Raw genomic sequence first — 20,039 nt, forward strand, 5'->3', positions numbered from 1 at the left:
AGGCCTCAGTGTGTGTTGTTCCCCTCTATGTGTCCATGTGTTCTCGTCTAGCTCCTACTTATAATAGAACACGCGGGATTTGGTATTCTGTTCCTGTGTTCGTTTGCTAAGGATAGTGGCCTCCAGCTCCATCCATGGCCCCACAGAGGACATTTGCTCATTCTCTTTTATGTCTGCATAGTATTCCATGATGTATATGTACCACATTTTCTATATTCAGTCTATCATTGATGGACATTTGGAATTATTCCATGTCTTTGCTACTGTGAATAGCGCTGCAATGAGCATACGCATGCATGTGTCTTTATACCAGAATGATTTATATTCCTTTGGGTATATACCCAGTAATGGGATTGCTAGGTCAAATGGTATTTCCATCCTTAGGTCTCTGAGGAATTGCCACACTGTTTTCCACAACAGTTGAACTAATTTACACTTCCACCAACAGTGTATATGTGTTCCTTTGTCTCCACAACCTCACCAGCATCTGTTTTTTGACTTTTTGATAATAGCCATTCTGATTAGTGTGAGACAGTATCTCATTGTGGCTTTGATTAGCAATTTTTAAAAATCAGATTTAAGTGTCAATCATATACTTGTTTCATAAAAGTATTTGGATGCTTTCCATCTTTTTGGATAGCACTGGAATTATCTGCTTTTTAAAGGTTTAGAAAAAAAACCTCTGAACTACCTCAGAATGGTACTTTGAGGAACAGTTAAGGTGCCTTCTTGGTAACTTTCTCATGAAAATAACATTTATATTTTTCCTCCTTCTATATATAAGTTTTGCAAGTAATGTTTTCCTAGAAATTTGCCCATTTCATTCAGGTTTTAAAATATATTTGTGTGGTTACCCAAAATAGCTTATGATCTTCTTGTTTTTATATGAGATTGGTGATTTTTCTTATCAGCTTTTTATAAGTAATTTTGCCTTTTTTCTGTTTTTTTAAAGCTCTTTTCTTTATATTTCTAAATTATTTCTATCACTTATTGTTATATGCATTTAAGGCTCTGACTTTTCTATTCAGCTTTGTTTAAACTGTATAACCTACAAATTCTGATGTGTAATATTTTCAATATCCCTATTTTCTAAATATTCTGCAATCTCAGTTTATATTTCCCCTTTGAGCTAGGAGTCAGAATTTTTCCAGTAAAAGCAGTTCCTAGTATTCCGAGTTTGTTATTCACAGTTTTATCTCATCATAATCAGAGAATATGTCTACATTGCTTCTACTTTTCGGAATTTGTTATTTTCTTTGTGGTTTAACACACAAACAAGCTTTTTGTTAGTGCTCTATAGTTTCTTGAGGACTAGGTACATTTTCTATTTTTAAGATGCAGAGTTTAAAGTAATGAAATCTACCTTACTGTTATTTAAAATGGCTATATTCTTGTTTACTTGTTTACTGTTTTGTCCACCTGATCTAACATGAACTGAAAGAGGTGAATTGTTGTCTCTACTAGTAGTGTGTTTCTATGTTTCCTTTCCTTGTCTTCTATAATTTCTGCTTTGTGAATGTGGCTATGTCACTTTCGGCTAAACATTCTTCTGTCCTCCGTATGAATTATACTGTTTATATTGCTAAGGTTTTATTTATTTTTTTTTTGGTCTTACTGTAATGCTTTCAGACTGAATTATACCTTGTCTAATATTTAGACTACACATTCTGGCATTTTTTTTTTTTTTTTAAGATGGAGTCTCGCTTTGTTGCTCAGGCTGGAGTGCAATGGTGCGATCTCAGCTCACTGAAACCTCTGCCTCCTGGTTTCAAGTGATTCTCCCTGTCTCAGCCTCCCAAATAGCTGGGATTACAGGCACCTGCCACCATGCCCAGCTAATCTTTTGTATTTTTAGTAGAGATGGAGTTTTGCCATATTGGTCAGGCTGGTCTCAAACTCCTGACCTCAGGTGATCTGCCCGCCTTGGCCTCCCAAAGTCTTGGGGTTATAGGCGTGAGCCACTGCACCCGGCCTCTGCTTTCATTTGTAATTACTTGGCAAGTATTTGGCCGTAAAAAATGTTAAGCTCATTTTACACAGTTTCATCTTTGTTATGCCATTATTTTATGTTTTCAGTAAGTAATTTTTTAATGTCTTTCATAGAAGACCTGTTTGTATGTTTAGTTGAGTCTGTTATTAATAGTAAAGCACTTGTTTATGCTGGCCTAAGTCATTTGATAAAAGTGTAATTCATCCTAGTTAAAACATCAGTATTATGCTTAACTGAGTTCCTACTAAGAAATGTTTATGGGTTTGTCTGTTTTTTTTTTTCCTTTTTTCTTTTTCCTTTTTGGGATAGGGTCTCGCTCTGTTGCCCAGGCTGGAGTGCAGTGATGTAGTCATAGCTCACTGCAGCCTCAAACTCCTAGGTTCAAGTGATCCTCCTGTCTCAGCCTCCTAAGTAGCTGGAACTCCTGGTTAATACTTTTTATTTTTTATATAAAAGACTGGGTGTCTCACTATGTTTCCCAGATTGGTCTTGAACTCTTGGTTTCAAGCCATGCTCCTGCCTCAGCCTCCCAAACTGCTAGGATTACAAGTATGAGCCTTCTTGACTGCTAAGAAACACTTGTATGTGGTCTTCACTTAAATTTGTCCTTCACAAAGAAAGCAATTTTAAGCATTTAAATTTTTAACATTATTCACTGCCTCATTACAAATGTATGTTCACACTAAAAGAAGAGTTTTACTGAATAATCAATGGCAGAGACATTATGAAGAAATGTCTAGAAGGCACAGAGCATCATAGTTAAGAACAAGGGCTTTGAAAATAAAATGTCTGGGTCAGAATCCAAGCTGTGTCATTAACTACTTGGGTAACCTTAGGCAAGATATTTAATCTAGCTTTTGTCTCAGAAACTGTAAAGAATAAATAAATAAATAAATAAATAAATAAATAAATAAATAAATAAAATCACTCAACCTACAGGGTTATTATAAGAAGACAGTATAACACAGCACCATAGTTCTTACACGTAAGAGTACCTAAGTAATATTTGGAAGAGTATATAAAAAATATAATTCCTGGCCGGGCGCGGTGGCTCAAGCCTGTAATCCCAGCACTTTGGGAGGCCAAGACGGGCGGATCACAAGGTCAGGAGATCGAGACCATCCTGGCTAACATGGCGAAACCCTGTCTCTACTAAAAACACAAAAAATTAGCCGGGCGAGGTGGCGGTGCCTGTGGTCCCAGCTACTCGGGAGGCTGAGGCAGGAAAATGGCGGGAACCCGGGAGGCGGAGCTTGCAGTGAGCTGAGATCTGGCCACTGCACTCCAGCCTGTGCGACAGAGCGAGACTCCGTCTCAAAAATATATATATATAAAATTCCTGAGCCCCATATTCAAAGTCAGATTCAGTAGAAGAAATTGAATTTCTAAAAAATTTACATCATTCTAATACTAAAGGTATTAAATTACAGTTGGAGAAACATAGGTTATGGTGCCAGATTCTTTGGGTTTGAATGGTGACTCTGCCATTTAGTATGTATTTCAGTAAGCTATATAACTTCTCCACGTCTGTCTTCTCATCAGAAAAAAAAATTAAAATATTAAAATTTTTAAAATTAGTACAACACCTGCAACATAGTCACACTCGACTAATGATAATAATTATTGTTCAGACTTCAATAAATGGTATCCAAAAGAGTTAGAATAAAAACTGCAATAAATGTCTTCTTTTGCTTAAGTAATATATGGTTTAAAGAAATTAGTAATTTTAACCTTTCAGTGATCTTCCCACTCAGGCCATCCACAATCTCCAAAGAAACATCTCCTTGTGCCCAATTCAGACTCAGAAATTTGTATTCCAAGTTCATCTGAAGTGGATATGCAGAGGGTACTAAACTAATATGAGGTCTGTTGACTAAGTAAAACATTGGAAGTTTTGAAGTGAGTGCATCATCAACACGTTGCTTTATAGCGATTTCTAAGCCTCTGGTATCACTGCAATTCCCATCACCTAGAAAGCAAAAAGAAAACACTCAAGTTTAATATTAAAAGACCATTCCAAAATTTAAAAATAAATGAAATGATTGGAAATCATCCAAAGCCCATTTCTCTATCCTTTATCTTTCAACCTTCCCTTTCCTAGTTCTATTCTCTTAGCATCTACTCCATATTCTTAACTAGAACCAGAACAAGGTAATAACAGATTTTCCATTTTAAAAAAGACTCTGATACAGAAAATAATGAAAAGTCCCTCTATGGAGCATTAGCAAAGAGCCACAGCTGCTCAGAAACTGGTACTTTTGTACTGACTCTGAAAGAAATCTGGTACGTCCAGATTTGTCGACTGCATTATATCCTGATTTCTTGCAAGTGCAGTTGACAAATCTGGATGAGAAACAATTGGTGAAAGGGAGTCATTTTCAAACATCTAAGGGCCACAAATTTTAACTTCTCCAATACCACAATGCTTCAATTTCACAACACAAAATAATTTAAAGAATGACCATTTCTGGTTAAAATTGTGCCAATACCAAAAGCTTTGAATTCTCAGTCATAATAATTATTGAAGGAGAAATCTCAAAAAGATGCAACGTTACAACTAAAAAACAGTAAGCTGCATCAAACTTAAAACGGAAGTTAGGAAGCAGTCATTCTTATTTAAAAAACAGTTATTCTAAAGCATATCTCTTTCTTTCTCAGAAGGTCAGAAGTTCTTGCAACAGAATCTTTGTAAACCACTGGACATATTTCACAAATGAAGTTTTGTGTCCTTATCATTAAAATTGTTGAGATGGTTACTAGGGCTGCATTATGACTATCTGGGCACTAGAAAATGATGTAAAAAGGACACGTACTGCTTTTGGCATCCTTTTTCTAAACACTTCCTTAAGTGTTTATCAAGAGTGACAAATGATCAAGACAAATGAAGAGTGACAAAAGAAAACTAATCAAATAAAAAATACACTTGGGCACAGAATAAAAGTTGGAAAATATAAGGTGTGAGAAATATTTAATGTATCTACAATGAACAGTAGATAATAAGGATTTTTAAAAAGCCTAATGTATTTATTACACTCTGCAATGAAATAATGACAGTGACGTACCAAAAAAAAAAAAAAAAAAAAAGACATTTGGAAAAAGGAAGAAAAAAAAACACCTGTAAGTCAAACTCCTCATGAAATGCTTTAAACATCAAATTGTTTACCTAGATGCTTTAATGGGAAGTATAAAACCTAATATAATAGAAAAAAAGTTTACAAATATTTTATTATAAATTTTACTTTTCCTTTCATATATGTGTGCACTAATAATTTACTATATCTGAGGTATGATTTTAATATATCTTGAGGCTCAATCTTGTTCCTAGAAAATAAATCTCTAAAAGTATGCAATATAATTGAAAAATTTTGATTTGATTCATTCAAAAGGATCTGAAATAACATGAAACTCCAACGTTAAAGTCAAAGGTTAAATCTAATCAAACACTATAGAAGACCTGACCTGACAATAATTCATATATATATATATATCCAAAATCTATCAAAAGCAGCAGCATGAAAAGTTATGAAAACTGGGGTGGAATTCAGGCTCTACCACTAAGCAAACTGACAGACTTTAGGCAAGTATTTTATTAACATTGTGAATGTGATCAGAAAAAGAAAAGAAAAAAGGAAAGGACTGAATAAGAGATTCCCTAAGGTTATCAGCTGCTTCTTAAAAGTCCACAAACTGTATTTAAAATGGATTTCTTCACTAGGAAGGATTCTCTACACTTCAATTATACAAATCAAATTAGTACATGAAAAGGACCTCTGGATGGAAATAACTTCTGGACAAACATTTTTGAAGTACTTAGGCAGAAAAATTTATTGTAATAGGGGTTACCAAATTTGCAAGATATATTGTAAAAAGCTTGAGAATGAATACAAATCTAGCTATTTCTTAATAGTCAAGAAAGAGAATTTTTTTCCAGATTACTCTGGATAATTTTCTATTTAAATATAGTAAATGCCCTTTTAATGCAAGCCTAGATCCCATGTTTTAAATTTAAAAATTCCACCACCATAAAATGACAAAATGAGTATCTACAGAATATCCACAGCATAAAATTTGTTTCTGCAAACTTTTTGAAAAGTAAAATAACGCTTTAAAATAATGTTGGGGTACAGAAAACTCCTCAAAATATGAAACTTCAGCATGCTGAGTGCTTCGAAAATTGAAAGGCCTCAGAAATAAGCTTCACAGCCAAGGTTTTTCTCTGATCTTTCCCTCATCTCCCTGTGTCACTGATCTTTCCCAAAGCACCAGAAGGCGCTCTCTCTGGAATTTCCTTATCCAGCTGGATGGTCACTACAACTTAAACGGTATCTTTATTCCACAATCTCTGCCTCCCACCTTTGAGATTCATTCATTCTCCCTGATAATTTATCATGAAACCAATAGCTCTACAAAACAGCAGATATGTGTTTTGACCTTAAAGTTTCATATATGCAAAAACTAATTTTATACTGATAAGTACAGAGGATTTGCTTAGTGAGCGAGAGGCCCAGGAGGTTATGAAATCTCACTCACCAACTAGTATACTGCTGATGTAAACTGGCTGTATAAAATGACTCAGCAATGCTCCCTGTACACCAAGCACTTCCCATCTGGTCAATTTGTCACTTGAGGACATACTGCTTATTCTATTAACACCATCTTTAGGACAGTAAACAGTCAGATAAATTTTGCCTTCAACAGCCACGTGGAGACAGAGTTCTTCATTGGCTTCAAATGCAGATATAGAATGTGGATTAAGACGTCTAGAGAAAGAAAAGAAAGTTTCTTCCTTTAAAAAACAAAGGTGACAGAACAAAATCTACCTGTACCTAAGAACTGTTCTCTAACATGTTTAACTTCCCAGTGTACATTTAATTCCAGTAACAGAAACAGATGCAAGAAAGCAAGGCAGGAATGGAGTGCCTTCATTCCACAATAGTAATATAAAACAGAGATGAACCACATTTAGAGCCTCCAATAGAGATATTTTTCATATTATTACCATTTTATGTCCCTTAAAATTCAAAGAAACACTAATTTTTATCCCTATCATAGTTTGTGAATTAGTTCCTTCCTCTGTATGAAATTTTTTTAAAACTACAAAATGAAAGAATGAAAAAAAGGAAAACTATTTTTCTTTGTCATCTTCATTAAAAATGCAAAATTATTTTTCTTTAAGTTTCTTTCTAGAGAACCCTGACCTCATTTTCAAAGGTGTTACTAGAGGGATATTTTTTAAAATATTACCCATGGTTACTTACCATTAGATGGTCAGACTTAAGGTGACTTTTACCGTCTTCTTTGTTCTTGTTTGTACTGTTTAAATGTTATGCTACCTGATATTCATTCATCAAAGCAATAATATTTTGGCCATAGGTTAAAGTTTTTCTTAACTCTCGTATTTGTATGTGAGTAGTGCACAAATCCACACTTCCTAAAGTTTATGAGGTCTTCAAAGTAGAAAGGAGCAGAAGATATTTTTTACTAGCATAGCAAAAAAAGTGGTGAAGTACATGCAACTTTTAGGTACAGGTTGAGTGTTGCTTATCTAAAATGCTTGGAACTAGAAGTGTTTCAGATTTTGGTTTCTTCACACTGGAATATTTGCTTTATACATACCAGTTGAACAGAAATTCAAAAATCTGAAATATGAAATGCTCCAATGAGAATTTCCTTTGAGCGTTATGTCAGTGCTCAAAAAGTTTCTGATTTTGGAGCATTTTGAATCTCAGACTTTTGGATTTGGGAAGCTCAACCTGTAGAAGTAATAGATTAGATTGAGGGGAAAAGGATTTGGGGTCTCCTGCAGGCCACAAATAACAACTCAAAGCTGAAGAGAAAATATGGGTAATTAGAATTTACATGTTCTATTTGCTGTAGAAAGTCAGATGTGTGGCATGGCCATCCTACTTGCTTTTAAAAACAACTTCTATAATACTTACAACTGTGACTTAATCTGGGCTGATCCTTTAGGCAACTGGTTCATGTAAAGGCAAATGTTGATATTCTGCTTAAGAGTGAGTAGATTAGAAGTTGGTTCTGTACAAAATATTGATTTTTCCATCATAGCAGGATTTTTGCTGTAGAAGAGCAGAAGTTGTCTGTAAAAGTACCTAAAATAAATGTTATAATTTTGTCAAGTAATGAATTTTATAAAAGATGGATCTCAATGAGCATCGTGTCCATATGTGTCACAAGCAATGTCCTGCGTGTCAAAAGTTTTGACACAGGTAAGAACTCCTAAATTAATCTTAGCTTTATTTAATGAAAAATTAAGGTTCTTGAAAGTTCTTAACTGGAGCCCAGTCTGCCCTGTAACCTAACCTAAAACACCATTCTTTCTCGACTACTCCACTTCTGTTTCACATTAGTCTTCCAACTATCATCTTCTGCAAAAGACTCATTTCTCTACTGATTTCTCCCTTCTTCCTCAGACAGTTCTGCTCCCAGTCTCCCAGATGAAGTGCCAACTTTTTGCCTTACTTCTATTTCCCCTTCCCTACCCAAACAAATTACTACAAAAATGACAAAAATTGTGGTCCCTGCTCCTTAATAGTTTTAAAGAAAAAATACAAGAGCATAGGAACAATACAATGAACACCATAAGTTGTATTAAGAAATGAAGCAGATATAGTTACCGATAATTTATTGCATGTTTCAAAATAACTAAATGAGTGGAACTGGAATGCTCCAAACACAAAGAAATGAAAAATGATTGAGGAGAGGGATATCCCAATTACCCTGACTTGATCATTACACATTTAACGGTTGTATCAAAATATCACATTTACCTTATAAATATGCATAACTATTATATATTCACAATAATCAAGATATACTCCCTTGAATCCCATCATCAAAAATATACAGTAAAAATTAAGCAACAGTATGTAAAAATGCCAAGCACAGGAATAAGTAGGAATAACACAAAAGAGGTAGCTTTTAAAGAGGTCAAATAATTCCATAAGCACTGACGGGGGGTGGAGGGCAATGAGACGCATTACCCTCATAGTCTTGCTGAATAACTTTTAGGATTATAGGATTCCTCATTACTAGAGATACAAATTTATATTTTTATATTTTTTCAGGTACACGTATCTACATTTATTTTAAAATACTCTACTGAAGAAAACACCAACACAAAAAGTGAGAATGCAGAGATTTAACAAGGACAGCAGAATGCTAATAACTGTTGAAGGTGAATGAGAATTTGCTATCCTGTTCTCACGTGAGTGTCTTTGAACACATCCATAAGAGGCTGGGTGCAGTGGCTCACCCCTGTAATCCCAGCATTTTGGGAGGCCTAGGGGGGTGGATCAAGACCAGCCTGGCCAACATAGTGAAACCTCGTCTCTACTAAAAATACAAAAAAATAGCCGGGCGTGGTGGCAGGTGCCTGTAATCCCAGCTACTTGAGAGGCTGAGGCAGGAGAATTGCTTGAACCTGGGAGGCAGAGGTTGCAGTAAGTGGAGATAGCACCACTGCACTCCAGCCTGGGCAACAGTGCGAGACTCCGTCTCAAAAACAAAGAAACAAAGAAACAAAAAACACAAAAAAACGCCCAAAACATCCATAAGTTAAATAAAAAGTCATTTTAATGGTTTAAAGAACTAAAATGAATAAGATCTAGTATTTCATGGCACAACAGGATGACAATAGTCAATAATTGTACATTTTAAAATAACTAAACGAGTATAATTGAAATCTTTGTAACACAAGACAAATGCTTGAGTTGATACATACTCCATTTACCCTAAAGTGATTATTGTGCACTGTATCAAAATAGCTTATGCACACTATAAACATATACACTATATACCCACAAAAATTAAAAACAAGAAATTATAAAATTTAAAAAAGAATTCCTAATTTAGTAGGAATAAAGAGGAATTAAAAACAAAAAATAACCAAAAGCTGGTGGATATTATGAGAAATAGCACTCATTTCCCATGTTATATGTTTTCATATGAAGTGACTTGCAAATTCCTTTCTTTCCCACTTGCTATTCATTCCTCTTGTAAAGAACAGAGTGACTGAGTCTGGAAAAAGAAACTAGGCATGCTCACCTAAGCCCTTTTCTCTCTCTCTCTTCAAGATACGCCAGCCTCAAGAATCCCTTATCTATACTCTGCTTTATGGTAAACTTTGCATAATCCTCATGAATGAAAACCTGTTGGTTTCTGGTGCTGTCCTTGGATAAGTATGGCTATTCAGGGGTGAAATAAGACCAAACCTACTGAGTGTGGATCAAAAGCTATACTTTTCAGCAACTTTAGTCATAAAAAAGTGTTATTTTTATCTTTCAAAAAAATATATTGTAGGATTTTTTTTTTTTTTTTTTGAGACAAGGTATTAGTCTATTGCCCATGCTGGAGTGCAGTGGAGCAGTCTTGGCTCACTGCAACCTCGATCTTCTGGGCTTAAGCAATCCTCCCACCTCATCCTCCAAAGTAGCTGGGACTACAGTTGCGTGCCACCATACCTGGCTAATTTTACTTTTGTAGAGGCTAGGTCCCACAATGTTACCCAGGCTGGTCTCGAACTCCTGTACTCCAGCAATCCTCCCAACTTAGCTTCCCAACGTGTTGGCATTACAGGTGAGAGCTACTGTGCCTAGTTGACTGCAGGATTCTTAAAACTGAGTTTGGCCAGGTGCGGTGGCTCACGCCTGTAATCCCAGTACTTCGGGAGGCCAAGGCAGGTGGTCACCTAAGATCATGAGTTTGAGACCAGCCTGACCAACCTGGTGAAACTGTCTCTATTAAAACACAAAAAATTAGCCAGGCATGTTGGCGCATGCCTGTGATCCCAGCTACTTGGGAAGTTGAGACAGTAGAATAGCTTGGACCTGGGAGCCAGAGATTGCAGTAAGCAGAGACTGTGCCACTGCACTCCAGCCTGGGCAACAAAAGCAAAACTCCATTTCAAAACAAAACAAAACAATAAAAACTGAGTTCAGGTCTTAATAATAGAAGCCACTAAAATCCACAGGGTAGACATTGGAGTTACTATGATAAATGTTCCAAAGATGACATGGAATTATTCTGATGACTTAGATAAGAATATGTGACATCCTTGGCTCTATGATCAATAAAATTCTATTTGTATATGAAGGCATTTATATGAAGTTACTTTGGGCTGAGGGCATTCATATTTAATAACATTAATACATGTATTATCTTACCTAAGAAGAGACCTTCTTGCTGTAACAACAGCATGAGTGTCATGTAATACTCTTCCATTTGGCTTAATGTCCTGGCTGTAATTATATTCACCTGTGCCTATAGCTACAACCTCATGCTGTCCAGCTGAAAGAAAAAGGCAGACAGTAGAAGGTTAATTTAACCTCTCTCTTCTCTACGTTCAACTCTTACCTCTATCTCACCATTTTTAATTTAGTAGAATATATTAACTGAAAAGATGAAAAAATAATTCCACAATTTAAAATAAGAGTCTTAGAGTCTTCTAAGAAGCAAAATTAAAAAGTAGTATCTCAATGAAAAAGGTAGATGTTTTATAATACTTCATCTAAACTTTTACCACAATCAACAGAATTACCAAATGTCCTTGGCTTTCAAATATGGCTTTCTATCTCTTCTACATCTAGATGTATTTGATCTTCTAAGACACTTCATTTGCCATTCTGCTTCTGTCTTAAATTATCTGTATTTAATGCCTCTAATTTATCTATATTTAATGCCTCTAATTTTTCTTAATCCACTCAAACCCTATAAAACAAATTAGTTTCTTTCTTTGTTCTACTGAAGCTGCTTTCTTAAAAACAAACAAACAAAAAAAAACCCTATGCTTTTTCCAGTAGCTTTGTTCCATTCACATTTTGCTGTGCCCTGCTTGAAATCTTCTGGAAATTCTATGCTCCAAAAATACACAATTCAAATTGGCAGTCTTTTTTCCTCTCACATTCTAATTAGGCCTTTCCATTGCCCAGTGACTAGATCACTCCTTTTCCCCCCATATTCCCCTTTGAATATCCTCCTCATTCTTTCTCTTACTTCAGAAAATCTTGAGTTTTCGTTTTTCAAACAAAGTTCAATTCTACATTCACAACTACCTAATGGATTTTTACTATTAGGCTGGTGCAAAAGTAATTGCAGTTCTTTTTTTTTTTTTTTGGCACCAACCTAATAATTCAGCAACAATTGCTGAGGTGTTACCAAGTACCGGGCACTAAAGTAGATGTTAGGAATAAAATGTTGAGCAAGACATACCTCCATTAGGCTTACAGCAGAAGAGACAGAAAAAACACTAAACAAACCCCAAAGTGTGATAAGTGCTTTGAGGGAAACAATTATGAGGCTTATGTGAAGATAATGAGAGAAAAGCTTATTTTATGCAGACTAGTTGCAGAATTCTTCCCTAACGAGCTGAAATTTAAGCTTCAGCACCAGCGAGACAAAGGGTATTCTAGTCAAAAGAAATAACACATGCACACCACCCTGGGCAAAGACAGAAGACTATTTCTCTCCTGGGCAAAGAGAGAAGTATAGCTAATCTAATAAGTAGGGTGAAGGGAATGGTGTAAGATGAAGTTGGAGAAAGAGGTGTTATATAGTACACTATGCTGAGAAGTTTATGGATTTTTACCAAAGAGCTATGGGGAAGCTACTGAAGTAAAAACCAACCTGGATTACATTTCCTTCCTACAAAGCAAACAAAATAATTGACAAAATAAAAAGACAACTTACGGATCAGAAGAAAATATTTACAAAGCATATCTCCAATAAGGGGTTAATAGCCAAAGTATATATATAACTCCCACAACTCAATAGTAAAAAGCAAGTCACTTGATTTAAAAATGGGAACAGAACCTGAACAGACATTTTATTTGACAGAAGACATACAAAGAGGTATATGAAAAGGTGCTCAACATTACTAATCACCAGAGAAGTGCAAGTCAAAATCACAATGAGATATTCTCACCCGTTAGGAGGTCTATTATAAAAAAGTCAAAATGTAAGTTTTCACGAGGATGTAGATAAAAACCCTTATACGTTGTTGGCAGAAATGTACATTTTTATAGGCATTGTGGAAAACTATGGAGATTCCTCAACAAAATAAAAATACAACTTGCCATATAATCCAGCAACCCCACTTCTGTGTATATATCCAAAGGAAGTGAAATTAAGATCTGAAGAGGTATCTACACTCCCATGTTCACTGTAGCATTATTCACAGCAGCCAAGATACAGAAAGAACCTAAATGTCTCAATAAAGGAACAGATAAAGAAACTATGACATATATATAATAGAATGTTTTTCAGCCCCCCCAAAAAAGAAGAAAATTCTGCCATTTTCAACAATATGAATGAATCTGGAAGACATTATGTTAAGTGAAGTAAGCCAGACACAGAAAGACAAAACACTGCATAATCTCACTCATATGTGGAATCTAAAAAGGTTGAACTCATAAAAACAAAGGAGAACGGTGGTTACTAGTGGTTAGAAAGAAGGGGAAAAGGAGAGACATTGATCAAAGGGTACAAACGTGGAGTTGTAAAACTAATAACTTCTGGAGACCTAATGTAGAGCATGGAGACTACAGTTAATAGTAATGCATTGTATATTTGAAATTTATTGTCAATATTGTGGGTGGTAGGGTGGAGACCAGGTAGACCAGGAGGGTATTGTGGTAGAAAAAACAAAGAGTGGTAAACGGTGTTACATGTTTCTGGAAAGTCAAGTGAATAGGTAACAAAATCCACTGGATTGTGCAACATGCAGGCAGTGGGTACCTTGGCAAGGCTAATTTCCAAGAAGTAGTGGAGAAAAAGAAAAAACTAAGTTGAAGCAAAAAGTAGACACGGTGGCTGTCAGGAGCTTCTTGATGAAGTCTGGCTACAAAGTCAAATAAATAATGACTGGATTAAGTAGAAAGGTGTCATGGGTTTAAAGGAGGGTTTGTTTTATTTTTAGGATGGAAATTTGGGAAGCCAGGCTTTCCAGAATACTGAAGAGATGAAAGCAAAGATATATTATTCAGGGACACCTGGGCACAGACTCTACTTTCATTCCTAGGATAGGGATGTCACGCTATGAATGCTGAATCTGACTCAATAACCAGGTCTGTAAACCTTCCCTTAAATAGAATTATATAGTGTCAGTATAAGTTCCAGAATGGTGATATAAGCTCTGAGTTGTAAAGGGTAATAATGTAGCAAATAACTCAGCTTCTTTCTCAGCTCTGTAACTCAACTTGCAATGCTTCAGGGCGATACCCAAGTTTGTTATTGCCAGTAAAAGAAGAGTTAACCAAAAGAAGGAATTTATCAAGATGTGAGAAGGAATGGAATCAGAATTCAAGTAGAAGAATTAGCCTATAGGAGTGGTGATGCTTCCTCTACTGTCACAGTAGAGAAGATGGATACAAGTGCAGGAAAGTATATAGATTTGGTGGCACTGGAGGGAAGGACATTTAGATTTGATACCTTCTTATAGACCCAATTAAAAATAATAAGGTGATTTTTGATGGGGGAAAATGGCAGATAGGACACAGGACTAACATGCAGCTTCCACTTGGACGAACGGAATAGTGTGTGGAGACTCATATAATGAACTTTTGCTCCAAGAACCACTGCAGGAACATATCAGGAAAACCAAAGGAATTCACAGACCCTTTGAAAGAAGTAGCTTGCCATTGCAAACTCTGTGAGACAGCTGAAAAACTGTGAGTTCCCAAAGTGTGAGGTGGGGAAAAGTCTACCTCTGAACACACATTGGGGAACATAAAAATCCAGATCACAGGTGAAGGATTTAACTTTACCTAGAGATGAAATATATTTAGGGAGCCAAGCAAAATAGAAGACAAACAGCACGAAGAGCCCTGTAGGAGATCCCAGTCCCCAGCCCATTGAAGTCATCCCTGGCTTTATCTCATAGGGGTCCTTGGATAAGGCAGCCAGTGGGACTGGGAAGGGGCCACAGGTTAAAGGAAGCTTCTAGCTGAAGTTTGTAATAATTTTGACTGAGTGCAAATTTTCCTGAGCAAAATCCACGGGGGCGAATGGGAAGTGCAGATAGGAGTGCAGAAGCCATATCCTATGACAGGCTGCAGGCCTGAAAGCCCTGCTTGCTTTCTCAGTGGGGAGGATTATAGCCTCGGGCCAGATCTCAGCCCTGCCTGCTGCTGCCTGAATATAAACTGAGCTCTGTTGGTGGGACACTGCAGGAGTGAGACTGGCCTTGTTGGCTGTGTGGGGGCTGGGTGAGGCCTGTCACTGTTAGCTTTCCCCAACTACCCTGGTGACATGTATGACACAGTAGAGGCAGCCATAATCCCCCTAAAACATAACTCCATTGGCCTGAGAACCATCCTGCCATCTCCCACAGTGGCCACAGCACAAGGAGAGTCTGAGCTCAGACCCGCCTAACCCTGCTCCTACCTGATGGTTTTCCTCTACCTGCCCTGGTAGCCGAAGACAAAAGGCACTCTTGGGAGCTCTACAGCCCCATCAGTTGCCAGAGAAACCTGAATACTTATCCTGGCTAAGGTAGGGCAAGCTTATCCCCACCCCCCCCCCCCGCCCCCCGTTCTCTGATGACAGCTGGTGCTCCCTTGAAAGTGCCACCTCCTGGCTGGAGGCCAACCAACTCAAGTCATTACAGCAACTCATAACAGAACCACCCTGCTCCAAAGAAGGAGAAAACAACAGCTAATTTCACCTCCTGCAATGTGCTGGCTAACCAGAGGTCCTGAGTCTGTCCATGTGACAACTTCACTGCTAGCATAGCCAGCATTTGAGAAAACCAGCACACTAAACAAAACTATAACCAAGGATTCCCACAGAGTCCACTTCACTACCCTGCCACCTCCACTAGAGCAGGTTCTGGTATTCATGGCTGGGAGATCTGAAGATGGATCACATCACAGGACTCTTTGCAGACATTCTCCAGTACCAGTCCGGAGCCTGATAACCCGGCTGGGTGGCTACACCCAGAAGGGCAATAACAATCACTGCAGTCTGGTTCTCAGGAAGACTCATCCTTAGGGGAAGGGAAGAGCACCACATTAAGGGCTCACCCAATGGAAAAAAAGAATGTGAAGAGCAGGCCTTGAGTTCCAGATATTTCCACTGAAACAGTCTCCCCAAATGAGAAGGAACCAGAGAAGTAAATCTGGTAATATGATAAAACAAGATTCTATAACATCCCCAAAAGATCACATTAGCTCTCCAGCAATGCATCCAAACCAAGAATAAATCACTGAACTGCCAGATAAAGAATTCAGAAGCTTGATTATTAAGCTCCTCAAAGAGGTGCCAGAAAAATGTGAAAACCAACTTAAAGAAATTAAAAATATATATATAGGGTATGGATGAAAAAGTCTCCAGAGAAAAAGCTATTATAACGAAAATAAAATCACAACTTCTGGAAAAGACACACTTAGAGAAATACAAAATGCACTGGAAAGTTTTAGCAAGACTAGAACAAGTAGAAGAAATAACTTCAGAGCTCAAAGACAAGGCTTTTGAATTAGCCCAATCTGACAAAGACAAAGAAAACAGAACTTAAAAAAATGAACAAAGCCTCCAAGAAATTGGGGATTATGTTAAATGACCAAACATAATAACTATGGTGTTCTTGAGGAACAAGAGAAATCTAAAAGTTTGGAAAACGTATTTGAGGGAAAAATTGAGGAAAACTTCACTGGCCTTGCTAGAGATGTAGACATCCAAATATAAGCAGCTCAAAGAACACCTGGGAAATTCATCACAAAAAGATCACCACCCAGGCACAAAGTCATCAGGCTATCTAAAGTCAAGATGAAGCAAAGAATCTTAAGAGCTATGAGAAAAAAGCATCAGGTAACCTATAAAGGAAAATCTATCAGATTAACAGATTTCTCAGCAGAAACCCTACAAGTCAGAAGGGATTGGGGTCTTATCTTTAGACTCTGTAAACAATAATTATCAGCCAAGAATATTGCATCCAGCAAAACTGAGTTTCATGAATGAAGGAAAGATAAAGTCTTTTTCAGACAAACAAATGCTAAGAGAATTCACCACTACAAAGCCAGTATTAAATAAATGCTAAAAGGAATTATGGATCTTGAAACAAAATTATCAAAATACACCAAAATAGAACCTACTAAAAGCATAAATTTCACAGGGACTATAAAACCATAATACAATTTTTAAAAAACCACCCAAAGTATTCAGGCAACAACTAGCATGATTAATAGAACAGTACTCCATATCTCAAGACTAATATTGTATGTAAATTGCCTAAATGTTCTACTTAAAAAATACAGAATTGCAGAATGGATAAGAACTTACCAACCAAGTTTCTGCTGTCTTCAAGAGGCTCACCTAACACATAACGACTCACATAAGGTAAAGGGGTGGAAAAAGACACTCCACGAAATGGAAACCAAAAGCAAGCAGGAGTAGCTATTCTTATACCAGACAAAACAAACTTTAAAGCAGTAGCAGTTAAAAAAGACATAGAGGGACATCATATGATGATAAAAGGATTAGTCCAACAGGAAAACATCATAATCCTAAATATATATGCACTTAATATTGGAGCTCACAAATTTATAAAATAATTACTACTACTTAAGAAAAAAGATAGATGGCAACACAATAATAGTGGGGAACTTTAATACTCCACTAACAACACTACACTGGTCATCAAGATAGAAAGTCAACAAAGAAACAATGAACTTAAACTATACCCTACAACAAATGAACTTAGCAGATATTTACAGAACATTCTACCCAACAACTCCAGAATATACATTCTATTCATTAGCACATGGAATATTCTACCAGATAGACCATATGAGAGGTCACAAGTCTCAGTAAATTTAAGAAAACTGAAATTATATCAAGTACTCTCTCAGACTACAGTGGAATAAATTTGGAAATTAACTCCAAAACAAACCCTCAAAACTATACAAATATATGGAAATTAAATAATCTGCTCTTGAATGATCTTTGTATCAACAATGAAATCAACATGGAAATTAAAAAATTATTTGAACTAAACAATAATTGTGACACAATCAATCAAAACCTCTGGGATACAGCAAAAGTGGTGCTAAGAGGGAAGTTCACAGCATTAAATGCCTATAAAAAAGTCTGAAAGGGCACAAACAGACTAATCTAAAGTGACACCTCAAGGAACTAGAAAAACAAGAACAAATCCAAACCCAGCAGAAGAAAAGATATAATAAAGATCAGGGCAGAAACAGATAAAACTGAAACAAAAAACACCAAAAACAAAAGATAAATGAAACGAAAAGCTGGTTCTTTGAAAAGACACACAAAATTGATAGACCAGTAGTGAGATTAACCAAGAAAAGAAGAGAGAAGATCCAAATAAGCTCAATCAGAAACGAGACAGGAGATATTATAGGTGATGACACCAAAATACAAAAGATCATTCAACGTTACTATGAACACCTTCACATGCACAAACTAGAGAACCTGGAAGAGATGGATAAATTCCTGAAAACAGACACCCTCCTAGATTAAGTGAGGAAGAAATAGAAACTCTGAACAAACCAATAAAAAGCAGTAAGAGTGAAACCATAATTTTAAAAATGCCAACAAAAAAGTTAACAACTGGACAGATTCACAGCTGAATTCTATCAGACATTCAAAGAAGAATTGCTACCAATCTTACTGAAACTATTCCAAAAATGGAGAAAGAGGGAATGCTCCCTAAAACATTCTATGAAGCCAGTATCACCCTAATACCAAAACCAGCAAAAGACATTAAATAAAAGAAAAACTAAAGACCAATATCCCTGATGAACATAGAAGCAAAAATCCTCAACAAAAATACTAGCTAACTGAATCCAAGAGCATAAAAAGATTACACACCATAATCAAGTGGGTTTCATACCAGGGACGTAGGGATGGTTTAACATATGCAAGTCAATAAATGTGATACACCACATAAACAGAATTAAAAACAAAAATTATGTGATCATCTCAATAGATACAGAAAAAGCATTTGACAAAATCCAGCATCCCTTTAAGATTAAAACCCTCAGTAAAATTGGCATAGGAGGGACATAACTTAAGGTAATAAAAGCCATCTATGACTAACACACAGTCAGCATTACTGAACAGGGAAATGTTCAAAGTATTCCCCCGAGAAAGAACTGGAACAAGACAAGGATGCCCACTCTCATCATTTCTATTCAACATAGTACTGGAAGTCCTAGCCAGAGCGACCTGACAAGAGACAGAAATAAAGAACATCCAAATCAGTAAAGAGGGAGTCAAACTGTCACTGTTCACTGATGATATGATCATATACCTAGAAAACCCTAAAGACTCATCCAAAAACCTCCCAGAGCTGATAAATGAATTCAATAAAGTTTCAGGATACAAAATCAATGTACAAAAATCAGTATCTCTGCTATGCACCAACAGTGACCAAGCTGAGAATCAAATCAAGAACTAAACCCCCTTTACAACAGCCAGAAAAAAAAAAAAAAAAAAAAAATAGGAATATACCTAACCAAGGAAGTGAAAGATCTCAAGGGAAACCACAATACACTGCTGAAAGAAATCAGATGACAGAAACAAATGGAAACACATCCCATGCTGAAGGATGGGTAGAATCAATATTGTGAAAATCACCATACTGCCAGAAGCAATCTACAGATTCAAAGCAATTCCCATCGAAATACCATGATTGTTCTTCACAGAACTAGAAAAAATCCTAAAATTCACATAGAACCAAAAAACAACCTGCATAGCCTAAGTAAGACTAATCAAAAATAACAAATCTGGAGGCATCACATTACCAAACTTCAAACTATATACTACAAAGCTACAGTTACCAAAACAACATGGTATTGGTATTGATATACAACTAGGCACTCAGAATAATGGAACAGAATAGAGAACCCAGAAATACAACAAAATACTTACAGTCAACTGAACTTTGATACAGCAAACAAATACATAAAGTGGGGAGAGGACACCCTATTCAACAAATGACTCTGGGATAATTGGCAAGCCATATGTAGAACAATAAAACTGGGTCCCTCATCTCTCACCTCATACAAAAATC

General features: G+C 36.4%; 1 protein-coding gene across 2 annotated transcripts in view; it reads right to left on the reverse strand.

Annotated features, from left to right (window-relative positions):
• Positions 1–20,039, reverse strand: part of ADAD1 (adenosine deaminase domain containing 1) — a 52,062-nt gene that overhangs the window by 10,784 nt on the left and 21,239 nt on the right. For both annotated transcript variants that reach the window (XM_031664304.1, XM_031664305.1), the window contains exons 7-10: positions 11,173–11,296; positions 7,930–8,100; positions 6,521–6,750; positions 3,722–3,959 (exon numbers count right to left, since the gene is read on the reverse strand). In XM_031664304.1, coding sequence (XP_031520164.1) covers positions 3,722–3,959; positions 6,521–6,750; positions 7,930–8,100; positions 11,173–11,296 — 763 coding nt within the window. The remainder of the gene's footprint in view (positions 1–3,721; positions 3,960–6,520; positions 6,751–7,929; positions 8,101–11,172; positions 11,297–20,039) is intronic.

The sequence above is a fragment of the Papio anubis genome, chromosome 3, assembly GCF_008728515.1.
Source record: "Papio anubis isolate 15944 chromosome 3, Panubis1.0, whole genome shotgun sequence".
Lineage (NCBI taxonomy): Eukaryota > Metazoa > Chordata > Mammalia > Primates > Cercopithecidae > Papio > Papio anubis.